General features: G+C 36.7%; 4 protein-coding genes across 6 annotated transcripts; all 4 read left to right on the top strand.

The window, feature by feature from the left end:
* The first annotated feature begins 555 nt into the window (after positions 1-555).
* Positions 556-4,992, top strand: MGD1 (monogalactosyl diacylglycerol synthase 1). Of its 2 annotated transcripts, XM_007011610.3 has the most exons (8): positions 561-1,429; positions 1,694-1,866; positions 2,227-2,388; positions 2,470-2,611; positions 2,924-3,148; positions 3,494-3,556; positions 3,636-3,710; positions 4,698-4,992. In XM_007011610.3, exons 1-8 carry the CDS (start codon positions 911-913, stop codon positions 4,932-4,934), a joined length of 1,596 nt encoding a protein of 531 aa, XP_007011672.3. In that variant the 5' UTR covers positions 561-910; the 3' UTR covers positions 4,935-4,992. The 2 variants fall into 2 exon arrangements, with proteins under 2 accessions (XP_088666048.1, XP_007011672.3); XM_088809922.1 differs by having other exon boundaries at positions 556-1,429; positions 2,227-2,611.
* Positions 4,993-5,145: 153 nt separating this feature from the next.
* On the top strand, positions 5,146-8,675 carry LOC18587677 (thiamine-repressible mitochondrial transport protein THI74-like). 2 transcript variants are annotated; one of them, XM_007011609.3, is made up of 8 exons: positions 5,146-5,665; positions 6,110-6,505; positions 6,845-6,954; positions 7,284-7,354; positions 7,466-7,567; positions 7,754-7,871; positions 8,106-8,241; positions 8,416-8,675. In XM_007011609.3, the coding sequence occupies exons 1-8, from the start codon at positions 5,585-5,587 to the stop codon at positions 8,476-8,478; spliced, it is 1,077 nt and encodes a 358-aa protein (XP_007011671.1). In that variant the 5' UTR covers positions 5,146-5,584; the 3' UTR covers positions 8,479-8,675. The 2 variants fall into 2 exon arrangements, with proteins under 2 accessions (XP_007011671.1, XP_007011670.1); XM_007011608.3 differs by having other exon boundaries at positions 6,740-6,954.
* Positions 8,676-9,265: 590 nt separating this feature from the next.
* LOC18587676 (ER membrane protein complex subunit-like protein) lies at positions 9,266-12,189 on the top strand. Its single transcript, XM_007011607.3, has 6 exons — positions 9,266-9,496; positions 9,580-9,636; positions 10,453-10,606; positions 11,080-11,177; positions 11,312-11,377; positions 11,875-12,189. The coding sequence occupies exons 1-6, from the start codon at positions 9,368-9,370 to the stop codon at positions 11,908-11,910; spliced, it is 540 nt and encodes a 179-aa protein (XP_007011669.3). The 5' UTR covers positions 9,266-9,367; the 3' UTR covers positions 11,911-12,189.
* Positions 12,190-12,758: 569 nt separating this feature from the next.
* MAPR2 (membrane-associated progesterone binding protein 2) lies at positions 12,759-13,363 on the top strand. The gene has a single exon (XM_007011606.3). The coding sequence runs from the start codon at positions 12,860-12,862 to the stop codon at positions 13,163-13,165; it is 306 nt and encodes a 101-aa protein (XP_007011668.2). The 5' UTR covers positions 12,759-12,859; the 3' UTR covers positions 13,166-13,363.
* Positions 13,364-13,376: the final 13 nt, after the last annotated feature.

Here is a 13,376-nt window from a genome sequence, read left to right as displayed (position 1 = left end):
AAAGGCATGTATCCAACTAACATAGACTCCACCTTTTAATCACATGTTTAGATAATTTTATACATGTGATTATTTTAATACAAATGTGTAATTACATGTCAAAATATTGAATCGATCTGTATAGTTTAATTTTAAAATTTAAAATAAATAAATATATGATAATTCAAAAATATAATTAACCCTGATAATAAACTCATAATCAAAGCAAATGAAGAAAAATACGTTGACTTAATCAAATTTCGAGATTATCCATTGGTTCCATTTTAAAATTTTGAATGAGAAAGTATGTAAGGATCTAGAAAGATAATGAACCCAAATTGATGATAAGCCCATCAGCTAACGCAAAGCACGTGAAGGAAGATGGTCGGCTCGACCAAGTTTGGGAAACAAAATGGAAAGTGGTCAGGGCCGCCTAACCCCGAAAGACACGTAAATGGGTCAAATGGAATGTGAATGCTCTGTAGTGCAAAAGCCGGAACATTTTCTTTTTTTTGGCATAAATTAAATCGTTTGGTTTTGATTATTTTGAGGTGGACTTTGATGTCTGATGTGGCTCGTAGAGTGCGGCGAGGGGGACCAAACATGAAACTTGTGGACGAACCAAACCGGAGCTAACTTGGCAAACCCAAACCCAACCCAAGAAACGTGGGTCTGGTTATTGTCGAAGGCAGAGAGAGAGAGAGAGAGAGAGAGAGAGAGAGAGTGAGCAGCAGCAGCAGCAATAAAGCATTTTTGGTTTCGATTCTCGGTATCTACTTACAAAATCCTAACTCTGTGGCTACGGAAACACCATTAGATTTTCATATAAATAGATGAAATTTGGTTCTTATTTGTGATAAGGACTAGTATGGATTAAATTGTTTTTAACTTATTTCTCATCGACTCTGCAACTAGGAAAAAGCTTTCCAAAATGCGAAACCCCTCCGTGGTTACCCAAGAATCGAGCCCTGCTTTCGATCTCGTGACTCAATTGGGTCACTTAGCATTCAACAAGAGTTTTTATAGCTCAAATTCAGATGGGTTCTATTCGTTTAAGCCAAATTACATGTATTTTTCGGGGTTCGGAGGTTCAGTTTCTCAGAGAAGGCGTAGAGTTACAGCTGCTGCTTCACTCAGTTTGGGTGCTCGGAACAGCGTTTCTTCGAGTGTTAGGAGAATCGTGAATGAGTTCAATAGAGTGATTAAATTTCACTGCGATAGAATCCCGATTGGGTTCGCTTCGGTTCGGGTTGGTTCTGAGGATAGCAATGGGTTGAGAGTAGATGGTGGTGGTGGTGTTTTGGAGGTTGAAGGTTTGCCTTTGAATGGAGTTGGAGCTGAGACCCCCAAGAAAGTTTTGATTTTGATGAGTGATACTGGTGGGGGTCATAGAGCCTCCGCTGAAGCTATTAAGGCTGCCTTTTATGCGGAATTTGGAGACGATTATCAGGTCAGTTTCCTTTTATTTGGTGGCAAAGAAAATGTGGACAAAATGCATAAATTAAGAAGGTTTACTTCTTTTATCAGTACTTTTGCAGTGTTAGTGTTGTTTTGATTAACTGGGACTACATTAAAGGAGGTTTATTTCAGTTTTATTTGTCTTTATGTTTGTACAATTCTTCGCAAGTGGTTGAACAATTAGGGGATAAGAATTACTGGGTGCGTATGTTGTTCATTGATCATTGTTATGTATCTTAACAATGGCGTATTGCAGGTATTTGTTACGGATTTGTGGTCTGAACATACGCCCTGGCCATTTAATCAATTACCCAAGAGCTATAACTTCTTGGTGAAACATGGATCATTGTGGAAAATGACGTATTATGGAACTGCTCCACGGGTGGTACATCAGTCTAATTTTGCTGCAACTTCAACATTCATTGCTAGGTGAGAATTTGTGGTCTTCTTGGTATAGATGCATTTAGATTGTTTTTCTGTAGTGCTAATTATGCTGTGCTTCATAACAAAGCACCATTCAACAAGTTTTTATCAATGACTCTGTCAACTCTTTTGATCTAATGTGAGAAGATATGTGAATGAAACAGAATAAAGATTGTCAGCCTTGCAAGAAATTAGTTTATGATTTGTTTTACCATTCTCGTATGACTCAAGTTATCAACTTCTTTTCTTTTCTTTTTGTTTGAGCTTTGATTTTTTTGTGAATGCATAGAGACAGAAGGACATGCATCTGTTTTAGGGCATGTACTTATCTGATTTTGATTTTGTTATTTTGTATTCTTATTGTAGAGAGGTTGCCAAAGGGTTGATGAAATACCAGCCAGACATTATTATCAGCGTACATCCACTGATGCAACATGTTCCACTTCGTATTCTGAGGGCAAAGGGTCTACTAAAGAAGATAGTCTTTACCACAGTGGTCACAGACTTAAGCACCTGTCATCCTACATGGTTAGTTCTGCATCTTAGTTTCATACTTCTCAATCCACTTATTCTTGGTGTAATTTCAGTCATGTATGTAATTTTTTTTAGGTTTCATAAGCTTGTAACAAGATGCTATTGCCCAACAGCAGAAGTAGCAAAAAGGGCATTAAAAGCTGGACTTCAACCATCCCAAATTAAGGTTTATGGCCTTCCAGTGCGACCTTCTTTTGTGAAGCCTGTCCGGCCAAAGGTAATTACCTTTCAAACTAATGAACTATCATATTCTCTATGCCAATCTGACTTTTATTCTTCGATGTAAACTATTGTTGCCAACTTTTGCACACATGGACAAAAGTCTTGATGCTACAAGTTTATTCAATTCAGTTGCCGCAATTAATTTTCCTTTTCACTTTGCAGATTTCTGTTTGACCAATTTTTGTTTCATGTGCTACTGCAATTATGATTGAATTTATTATCTCCATTGAGATCTCTATGTCTGTTCATCTTTCTTTGTCTGATTGGATCAAAGGATACTGAAAATTTTCGTTTTTGATAATTGTAGATTGAGCTGAGGAGAGAATTAGGAATGGATGAGGATCTTCCTGCTGTTTTGCTGATGGGAGGAGGGGAAGGAATGGGGCCCATTGAGGCTACTGCTCGTGCACTTGGAAATGCATTATATGATGAGAACCTTGGGGAGCCACTAGGTCAAATCCTTGTGATTTGTGGCCGTAACAAAAAGCTTGCCAGCAAATTGCTTTCAATTGATTGGAAAATTCCTGTCCAGGTATTGATTGTTCTTCAGTTTTTAATATGTAAGGGTACTTTGGACAGCTACATCTTCTTCTAGACTTCTACTTATAATTCCTATGCACATGCCTTTCTCAAGAACCATGAGAAGACTTTTGTTATATTCTCCTTCAACTAGTGTAAATATATGATAAACTTATTCTAAATTTTTACAGATTTCTATAGCATATGTCTATCTGCATTAAGCATGCCAAACCATTTCCCAACTTTTGTGATAAAAAGAAGGTTCATATAGGCCATATGATGTTCCTTTATATTCGCAGATACATATTCACAGACTCACATGCATATGATATTTTTCTGATATCGCGCAATCTTATAGGTCAAGGGATTTGTCACTAAAATGGAGGAATGCATGGGTGCTTGCGACTGCATTATTACAAAGGTAACTTTCTGATGGCAGTAATGATATATGGATGCCTGTAATGCATTTTCTTAATCTTGAATGACTTTTGCTTCAATAGGCGGGCCCAGGGACTATTGCTGAGGCTATGATACGAGGTCTTCCTATAATTTTGAATGACTACATTGCTGGGCAGGTAAGTTTTCTTTTTTCTTTCTTTATTTTTTTTTCACTTTTAGATGTAATCTTTCTGAAGTAGATTAAAAAAAGGTTGGCTTTTGGGGGGAAAGAGGCAGGTATTCTTCCTAGCTGCATTTTGCAATTATTATCTAGACCATATTTCAATTATCTAAATACTGTACTTCTGTTCTTAGTCTTGCTTAAGATGAGTATCCCTAATTTATCAAATGTAATAAATAAGTTGACTACAGTAAATAGCTAAACTAGGCTAAAACATATTGAAATCTAAAAGGTATTATAATTTTTATATTTCCTGTTTCTTGTGCACCCATATGATTTACTTATCAGCTGTAAGTAAAAAAGGAAAAAGAGAGTGTAAGCAACTAAAGTTTACACAGAAGATGGTCTATAGGTTTTTTTGCCCTGTGTATACTTGAATGTCATATACTTTTTTGAAGCAAATGACATCTAATTTAATGCCATGCCTTAGATGGTATAGATCATCACAATACACAAGGTTGTATTTGTGACTGGAAGAGCCAGTAGCATATGTGCAACTTTGCCTCCTCCTAGAAATCTTTCCTTTGGGGTTGGCAAAATTACCTTTGCCAACAGATTCTATATCTCACTCTCTTGAAACTATGTTTTACTGGTACAACTTGCCAGGTGATTTTCTCTATAACTTTCCAGATCTTGTAGGAAAACCGTGTAGTTTGACACACCTTACCTTTATGAGTAGTTTGCTTTAGCCACCGATATGGTATAAGCGGAAGGAGAAATGATGGGAGATCCAGAACAAAATGTTCCTAGTTCTTACACCCCATCCCCAACATTAAATTTCTAACATTTTTCCTCACTTCTGTCTGTACTCTCTAGTCTCTACCTCATAATGTTGGGTTAAATTATATCAGAAGATCAATGTGAGTGTTGAAATATAACTTTTGTATTGGAGTTTTAACTTTTGTCAAGAAAACTTAAGAAAGTCTTGTTTTGGCTTTTACAGGAGGTTGGAAATGTTCCTTATGTGGTGGAAAATGGATGTGGGAAATTTTCCAAGTCACCAAAAGAGATAGCTAATATTGTTGCCCAGTGGTTTGGACCCAAAGCAGATGAACTCAAGGCCATGTCACAAAATGCTTTGAAGTTGGCAAGGCCTGAGGCTGTGTTCAAGATTGTCCATGATCTTCATGAGCTTGTTAGACAGAGAAATTTTGTACCCCAATTTTCCTGTACAACATAATTCCAGTGGGAAAAACAAAATCATATGATTTAAGCATTCCATTAATTTGCTGAGAAAATATCTGCTGTTTCCTTAACTACAATGTTCCAGGCAAGGACAAACTGATAAAGCATTAAGATCACAGTCAAGAGAACAGAGTAAGGGCCTACCGCAAGTGTCTTGCCACGTCAAAGGGCTCACGTGTGCTTGGACCATTGACATGGCTCGAGATGAATGGGACCCACAGATCCTGTGACCGCTTCCAGCTCCCCCTTCTTAAAGGTTCCGCGGAGTTAAAACGCCACGTCATCGGCTTCAACCCCCAGATTTTTAACGATCCTTTCGTTGACATGAAACCACTTGTCACTCTCACGGTCTTGTCCTGCTGACTCTAACGGCAAAAACAAAATAAATAAATAAATAAATCCCATTAAAAAGAAAATAAAAAAGAAAAGAAAGCCGATAACTTCAATTCAAGACTTATACCTTGTCATTCACGCACCAGTTGGTTACACTGATTCAAAATTGTCCCCTGATTCAGCTCAAAATATTTGAATGATACAAAAGATATAGCTTTTTAGGATTTGATATAGCAAATTCAAGGCCAATTCAGCTCAATCTTTTTGGATCAAATTTCCAGTGTCTAGCGTTTTGGTTTGGTGTTTTAGGTGATGGGTTGGAGGTATAATGCTGGGTTAGGTTTGATTGGCACCGTTGTGTTTATATGGGTTGCATCTGCAGAGATAACACAGGTTTGTTGTCTATTTATTATGCTCTGTTTTCCTTAAGCTCTCCGGGAATTATTTGGTTACCAAGAAATGTTTGGAATTGAAAAGAAAAACTAAATGAATTGTGTGTTCGAACGTGACAGGAGCTAAATTATTGCTGTGTTTCTTAATGACTATTTCCTGAGATATATAGCTCATTGATTCTCAGTACTCCATGCTTTCTAAGAACATTTTGTTTAAAGTTCTGAAGCTAGGATTCATGTTAGGTCCTTTTGAGTATCTTGATTGATATTTATCTTTGGGTAGTATTGATTGAAGATTAGATATTTCATTTGATTTGCCTCTGTATAAGTAGCATCAAAGAGGTTTGTTCAACTTTTCTTCTTACACAGCTTTCCTGGACATGGTCCTTCTTTTGTTTCTATCTTTATCATAAATTTTTAACTTAAAACTGATTACTTGTTTCAGAGGATTTTCGCTGAGTACAAACAACCATTTGCACTCACTTACCTTGGTGTGTCTCTTATGGTGGTTTATATACCCATAGCAGTTTTAAAGGATTGGATTTGGAACTTATTTGATGCAAATTTATTTAGAAACCTCTACGAAGGCAGCTCCGTAATTAGCACTTCGATTGGGCCCGATATTTCTCTTAAGATCAATGACTTGCCCCACAGTGCAGAAGCTGACCTCAGAAGCTGCTTGATAACTGACAAGGATCTTAGTGAAAGAGAAGAGGGGCAGCCTCTCAACTCAAGTAATGAGAAAGATGAACCTCAATTGCCTGAACATGGTGGTGGACTGAGTTCATGGGAAATTGCCAAGTGCAGTTTATATCTAACTCCAATATGGTTTATAACTGAGGTAACATCATTTTATCTTAATCTTCCTGTTAGAATCATTGGCTGTCAGGACACATTCGTGAGGGGGCTGATTTAGGTTATACCGAAGCAAGTAGTCTTGGGATATCTTCTTGTGGACATCTGTTGCCTAGTTTGAATTAGTATATAATCTGAGTAATCTGAACTGGATAAGATTGCAAGCATGGTGCATTTATCCGAATGCATGACTAATATATGGTTGCTTTATATCTTGCAGTATTTATCAAACTCTGCTCTGGCAAATACTAGTGTTGCTAGTACAACTGTCCTAACCTCTACTTCAGGGCTCTTTACACTCTTCTTTGGGGCTCTTCTTGGCCAGGATACTATAAATGTTGCAAAAGTGGTTGCTGTATTTATTAGCATGGCAGGTGTTGCCATGACCACGGTCGGCAAAACATGGGCGTCAGATGAAATGCTGAGCGTCTCTGAGTGAGTTGGGTCTTTCTTATCTAGTTCTACCAAGAATGTATAACATTTCTTTGCCGATACTTCTTTATTCCTTTATAATACATAAAATATACTAGAGATGCATAAATTAATGCTGTATAATGTTCAGGTTGCTTATAGGAAGCACCCATCAAATTGCTGAATATTGAAATGCCTCAGACACTCTTCACATAATCTTTGCATGCTCCTTCTTCGAGAATTATTTAGGCTATGATTCCTGCAATTGATAATAATGCTGCTATAATGGTTTTTGGGTTTTTCTTTCATGATCATCTTCTTTTATGGAATCATGTTATGTTCATGTTTCCCAGGACTAGAAGGCACTGCATCACAGGAGACATTTTTGGTCTTCTTTCAGCAATTTCATATGGCTTATTTACAGGTAGGATCTCTTGATGTATCTAGAATCAACCATGATTATAATCAATTTTATTTGGTCAGATCGTTTCCGTGCTTTTCTACTCTGTATCCACCTACTGGTCCATTTATGCAGTTCTGCTCAAGAAATCTGCTGGATCAGAAGGAGAGAAGGTTGATGTTCAAAAGTTTTTTGGATACATTGGTCTCTTCACTCTTCTCGGCCTTTGGTGGCTCGGTAAATAATCTATTAATCTCCTTATATTTCAAGTAACTTAAGTGCATGTTTGTTCTCTCGTTTCTCCCAAGATGTGAGGGCTTGCGTTTGCCTGTGCTGCTGGAATCTTCGGTCAAATGCTCATCTTCAGCGTTTGTGCCAACAGTTTTTCCTTCGAATTCACACAGTTCTGTCATCTATGTGCAGTGTGGCCACTTAATGCTGTGGGGATAGAACCTCCATTCTCATTTCCACATTCGGCATCTGTCGGGGAAGTAGTTCTGTTTAATGGCATTGTGGGGAGTGTTCTGTCAGACTACTTCTGGTATGTAGAGCAGCCTCCTTTCACTTCTGAACTAGTTGAATGCCACCATGACTTGAAATCATGAACCCTTTTCCCATCCCCTTAATCCATATCCAAGAACAATGTGAGATTACGGACTTGGCTCATTGCTTGGATAGCTGTTGAACCATAATAACTCGACCCAATCAATCCCAGACATGTTGATGTTGTTGTGAAAATGTGTTTGAAATTTTATTCTGTTAACAAATGATGCAGGGCCCTCTCTGTGGTTTGGACAACTCCATTAGTTGCAACACTAGGAATGTCATTGACAATTCCCATCGCGATGTTAGCTGACATGGTTATACACGGCCGTCACTTCTCTGCAGTCTACATCTTCGGCTGCATTCAGGTAGCTTGCTTCTCATGTTCGTTCAAAACCCAGTATGCTGTTCCGTTTTACTCGGGGGAGAAAACAACCGAAAGTTCCTTTCCCGGTGATCAAAACATGGAACTATAATCACTTTTCAGCCCTCAACTATCTTGATCTTCTTTAACTTGTTTTGCCACTTTTCTTCCGACACAGGTCTTTGCAGGTTTTGTTCTAGCCAACATTTCGGACAAGTTTTCCGGTAAACCGGAGTTGTAGTAGTCACTCCTGAGTTTCAGAGGAGCTAAACGTTAACAAATAACAATGTAATAGCATGACTGTAAGAGCTTGGATTCCTCGAGTGTTCTTCGTTGTAATTTGACACTATTTACATGAAAAAAAACACGAACAATACTAGCTTAGCCAAAGATTTTAATTAAAGATAAAATAATAAATTAGAGCTGTTGAATCTTGGATCTTTTCCCTTTAAAAATGTTCTTTTATTACAAAGATTTGATGAAGTTTACTTTTTATCAATCTTAGAATTAAGTAAAATATTAAAGATCAATAATAAAAGTTTTTTACTTTGGTATTTACAAGTGAGTAATACTCGGTTCAAAACAAAATAATGATTAATTGACGCAATTTAGTTAATTTGGATCCCTTTTTGAATATTAATGGGTTAAAAGGATATTTTATTCGATTATTTTAGTTGATTTTTAGCATTCAAATTTATTATCAAATTATTTAAAATTCATGATTAATAATATATTATTTATATAATATTATTAATGTTTATAAAATTTATCTCTAAATATTTTAAATATATATTTATATAAAAAATTATTAATATATCTAAAAATATACATCAAAAAATGAAATAACAATTAAACTTATCGAAATAAATCGATTTTGATTTTTATTATAATTCAATTAATTTTGATTAATTTTTATTACAATTTGATTAATTTAATTTTTAAAATTTTTTAATCTGAAGTCAAATCCAATATGAAGTAGCCCAAGCCCAGTACCAAACCCCGCAAGGCAACGCAACCGGTCTGGTAGGGGGCTCTCTCCCTTTCGCCTTTCGGTAATCTTAACTGATATAAGAGCTGCTGTAGCAGTGTCCGTCACGTACAAACAAACAAAATAGAAAAGACAGACAAAGATGGAGAAGGGAAAAGGAGTGATGGGGTCCGGCCGGAGATGGGCCGTTGATTTCTCCGACAATTCAACGGCTCCTTCCTCTCGTGACATCCCCGATCCTCCCGGCTTCTCTCGTGCCTCTATGGATCAGGTTCCCCTCTTTCTTTTCTTTTTATTTTCTTCTTAAATGAATTATCTCTCAATTTTATTAGGTTAAACTTTGTATTTTGGCAGGACGATTCGGCTGTCAGTCGCCAAAAGAAGGATGCTGAAGCCAATTGGAAAGCTCAGGTACCTCCCCCACCTTTTTTTTTTCTTTTAATTTTCAAATCTGTGTTTTAATTTTCCATATAGTCTACTTGGTATCAGAGAAAAGTAAGGAGATGATCAATTAAGGAATTAAATTGATTTCCTTTTGGATCTTAAAGACTTGAAGTTTTCAACTTTGTGAAGATATATGGGTTGATTATGGAGAATTTGGACTACTCTCTAATGAATTTAACTGAGAAATTACCATTGCAGATCGTGAATAAGTGTAATAGATGTATAGGCATATGAATTCGTCGAATAATGTGCAACAAAGAACATTTGGAATTGAGTTTCAGCATCTGAGTTTTATCTAGTAAGACATGGCGGATTCGCCTGACATTCACTGATAAGTGTATATGAGAGTTCATTTATACAGTTATATCCAATGCAAATGTTATTCGTAAAAGAACGTGTATAGGTCTGGGGCAAAGCAGCAAGCCAGAAGCTATTTTGACCAGAATGCATGGATCATCAATGTTGTGTCTTTCATGTATGTGCGACCCTAAATTGCATTTGAGTTTAGCTACTTTAGAGTACATCGAGGTGAGGGGAAAGCAGAGATGTCTTCTCTTGGTGCATGGTTGAGGTCTAGTGATTGATTGATGCATCATATTGAGATAGTAGTTGTTGGGAAGATTGAGTATATCCTTGAATTTGTTAGCAGGTTTAGGTGTTCCTTTAGGTAATAGTTAAGTTTTGGCAATTAGGTTCATAAGGCAAAAACAGACATATATTACTACAAGATGTAACTGATCAAAATATGTTATTTAAGATGATATTTCTTTTATTTTTGAACAGAAAGCTTGGGAAGTGGCACAAGCACCTTTTAAGAATTTGCTAATGATGGGCTTCATGATGTGGATGGCTGGAAGTACAGTGCATCTATTTAGCATTGGTATCACTTTTTCAGCACTTTGGCAACCTGTTAGTGCTCTTCAAGGGGTTGGGAAGGGTAAGCTGACCTCTAGTATTAAATTTTCTCTTATCCTGTATTTTTGGCTTATTGTTGTCTTTTCTTATGTTCTTTATCCTTCATGACTTGTTCTATTTACTTTGTACTCAAGATAGTGGTGAAACAGTCAAAAGTAGAAAGATTAAGGTGGGTAGGATACCCTAATTGAGAATGAAATACTTACAACCATAAGGTACTAATGAATGCCACTTAAGTATTCAAAAGAAACCTATCTAATTTGCTTCTATAGAATCTTCAATGTTTTTGTCTCCATATATGCTTGGCATTTTTCTCCCTTTCTGTCTAGGCTCGATAGCTGATTTCCCTCTTGTAAAGTATATAAGATACATAAGAAAGGCAACCTGCATCCGTCCAAATGCCCCCAAAGGCTAGATTTTATTTTTTTCAGATGTTAGGGTTGTGCAAGTTCCACTTAAAAGTTGATTCATTCAAATTTCACTTTGATTTTGCAGTTTTTGAGCCTTACAAAGACAAGAAAGTAGATCTTCTTGGGCCTAAGTTGCTTTTCATTGCCCTTAATTTGGGTGGTTTAGCACTTGGTGTTTGGAAGGTGAGATGCAGTTTCCTTTTCTTCACTTCCTAATGGATTTTCACCTCTAAAGATTATTAGACAGAAAGAAAGGGGACAAAACCTAAGTTATCTAATATTTGCATATTCCTCTTTGATTTCTTTGGTCTTGGCAGCTTAACACTTTGGGGCTTCTTCCAACACATGCATCAGACTGGGTGTCATCCTTACCCCCTGCTCAGGTTGATCGGTTCTTCCTTTTTCCTTCTTGCAAAGTTTATGTTCAGTTCAGTTCTTGTTCCTAAAGAATTCAGGACAATTTGGCAATAGGATTTTAAGTGAAAAAGAAGGGGGAGGGGAAGGGGCAGGACTAATGAAATATTTCATCAAATCAAAAGTAACATCTGATGATGTTGGATTTGGCAGATAAGAATAAGGCTATGCAAGTGCTAGTGGCTCTGGATTTATGAAAATTCCATAATTAACATCTCAAACCATCTTAAGCAATTATCATTTGATATTTCCTGTGATTATTTCATTATAAATTTCATTTTAGTGGGGAGAGAAGGTGCTCACTAATGCCTTTTAATCCATGTGCCTAAACTTAATAAAACTGTTCATATAGTATTTAACTTATGTGGATACAATTTTCATGAAACTGTGTCTAATGCTGTCTCTTATCGATGGTTTTATATGGATCATTTGACTAATTCTAGCTTTAAATTGATCAAATTCTCAGGAGGTAGAATATTCAGGTGGGGTTATTCCTCTGTGATAAACACGGTTTGTTCATCTTCGATTCTCTGACCAATTTCTGGAGGTGGCAAGCGGAAGTAACTTATGAACACTGGCGGAACTTGGAAGTTTATATTGATTTCTTTTCAAGATAGAGAACACCACCACCTTAGATTTTATCTTAAAATTTTATGAACTGTGTAGCTGTAGTATGGCATGATTAAGAGACTTAGCTTTGTTTGTATTTCAGATGAGTTGCTAGTGGATTAACATCCAAAATCTAAAATTATGTTCAAGGTAACAATTTTTTTTCTTGTTATTGTGGTGATATAATTCTTCTTTCTCCAAACCACAAGATTGGGCAATTTTTGAGGATTCTGAATCTTTGCAAATTCAACAGTTTACTTAGTTTTAGTTAGGAATTAGTTATATCCTTGATGGCCATTGAATTATTTCGGTCAAATAAAATGATTGTACCAAGGACGCTCGCGCCCTGTCTCGGTCTCTCTGCCACCATGTTGGCAAGTTTAAGTTTAGTCCCATGCGGTGCTAACGTCGTGAAAGAATGCTATTATCGAAATAATTATTGTACCAACAAAAAAAATTCTGCAAGAGGATAATTTTGCCTTTTCATTTTATTTTTGGTTGGGATAAGAAGATGGCAATCAAATATGTTTATTATTATTTGATAATTATATATTTCAGCGTCTTCGTTGAATTATTTAATTAATTAATTAATTTATTGTATTGATGTTAATATCTTGTCATTCGAATCATATATTTTTCTAATTGTTAAGAATTTTAAGATATTTTAAAATGAATTCTATTTTAATATTATTGTAAAATTAAATGAGCATAAACGAGACACGTGTCAAGCTTGACTCGAGTATATCGGTAACCAAAACCAAAGCAAACTAGGAGCAGCAAAAGCACTCTGGTCTCCTTCCTCTGGTTTCAGCTTCGTGGTCTGCACACCTACCGAACCTTCAATGGATTTGACACCCCAGCAGCTTAGCCAATTTAACGGCACGGACCCATCAAAGCCCATCTACCTTGCAGTCAAAGGCGTTATCTACGACGTCACCGCCGGCAAATCCTTCTACGGTCCTGGCGGCGCCTACGCCTTGTTCGCAGGCAAAGACGCCAGCAGAGCACTTGGAAAGATGAGCAAGAACGAAGAAGATGTCTGCCCCAATATCGATGGCCTCTCCGATAAGGAGATCGATGTCCTTAACGATTGGGTCAAGAAATTCGAAGCTAAGTACCCCGTTGTTGGCCGCGTTGTTGTCTCTTGAATTTGCAGCCTCTCGTTTCAGATCACTTTTTGCTATGGGAATCTATCTGCTACTTTTATGTGCTTAATGTTTTTCGGTCGATTTCTTAGCTTATGGGAATCTTAGTATCTGCTACTTTACCTTGTACTTGGTATTTGACTAATTCAGAATGTTTCAAAGTTAAATACTAATATATGTTAAAAGCTGTTTGATTGTGTTTGTCGCTGCTTGC

Source organism: Theobroma cacao, chromosome 9 (genome assembly GCF_053813885.1).
Source record: "Theobroma cacao isolate CCN51 chromosome 9, ASM5381388v1, whole genome shotgun sequence".
NCBI classification, from domain to species: Eukaryota; Viridiplantae; Streptophyta; class Magnoliopsida; order Malvales; family Malvaceae; genus Theobroma; species Theobroma cacao.
Note: the sequence above shows the minus strand (reverse complement) of the source record. Positions and strands in the feature narration are given on the sequence as shown.

Bases quoted from the DNA above. Each gene is read 5' to 3' on its own strand.
- LOC18587676 (XM_007011607.3), top strand. From the start codon at position 9,368: ATGGAGAAGGGAAAAGGAGTGATGGGGTCCGGCCGGAGATGGGCCGTT. The intron at 9,637-10,452 runs GTACCTCCCCCA...ATTTTTGAACAG, and splicing joins AAGCCAATTGGAAAGCTCAG to AAAGCTTGGGAAGTGGCACA. The intron at 10,607-11,079 runs GTAAGCTGACCT...TTGATTTTGCAG, and splicing joins TCTTCAAGGGGTTGGGAAGG to TTTTTGAGCCTTACAAAGAC.
- LOC18587677 (XM_007011608.3), top strand. From the start codon at position 5,585: ATGGGTTGGAGGTATAATGCTGGGTTAGGTTTGATTGGCACCGTTGTG. The intron at 6,506-6,739 runs GTAACATCATTT...TATATCTTGCAG, and splicing joins CAATATGGTTTATAACTGAG to TATTTATCAAACTCTGCTCT. The intron at 7,872-8,105 runs GTATGTAGAGCA...CAAATGATGCAG, and splicing joins GTTCTGTCAGACTACTTCTG to GGCCCTCTCTGTGGTTTGGA.
- MGD1 (XM_088809922.1), top strand. From the start codon at position 911: ATGCGAAACCCCTCCGTGGTTACCCAAGAATCGAGCCCTGCTTTCGAT. The intron at 1,867-2,226 runs GTGAGAATTTGT...TTCTTATTGTAG, and splicing joins ACTTCAACATTCATTGCTAG to AGAGGTTGCCAAAGGGTTGA. The intron at 3,149-3,493 runs GTATTGATTGTT...GCAATCTTATAG, and splicing joins ATTGGAAAATTCCTGTCCAG to GTCAAGGGATTTGTCACTAA.
- MAPR2 (XM_007011606.3), top strand. From the start codon at position 12,860: ATGGATTTGACACCCCAGCAGCTTAGCCAATTTAACGGCACGGACCCA.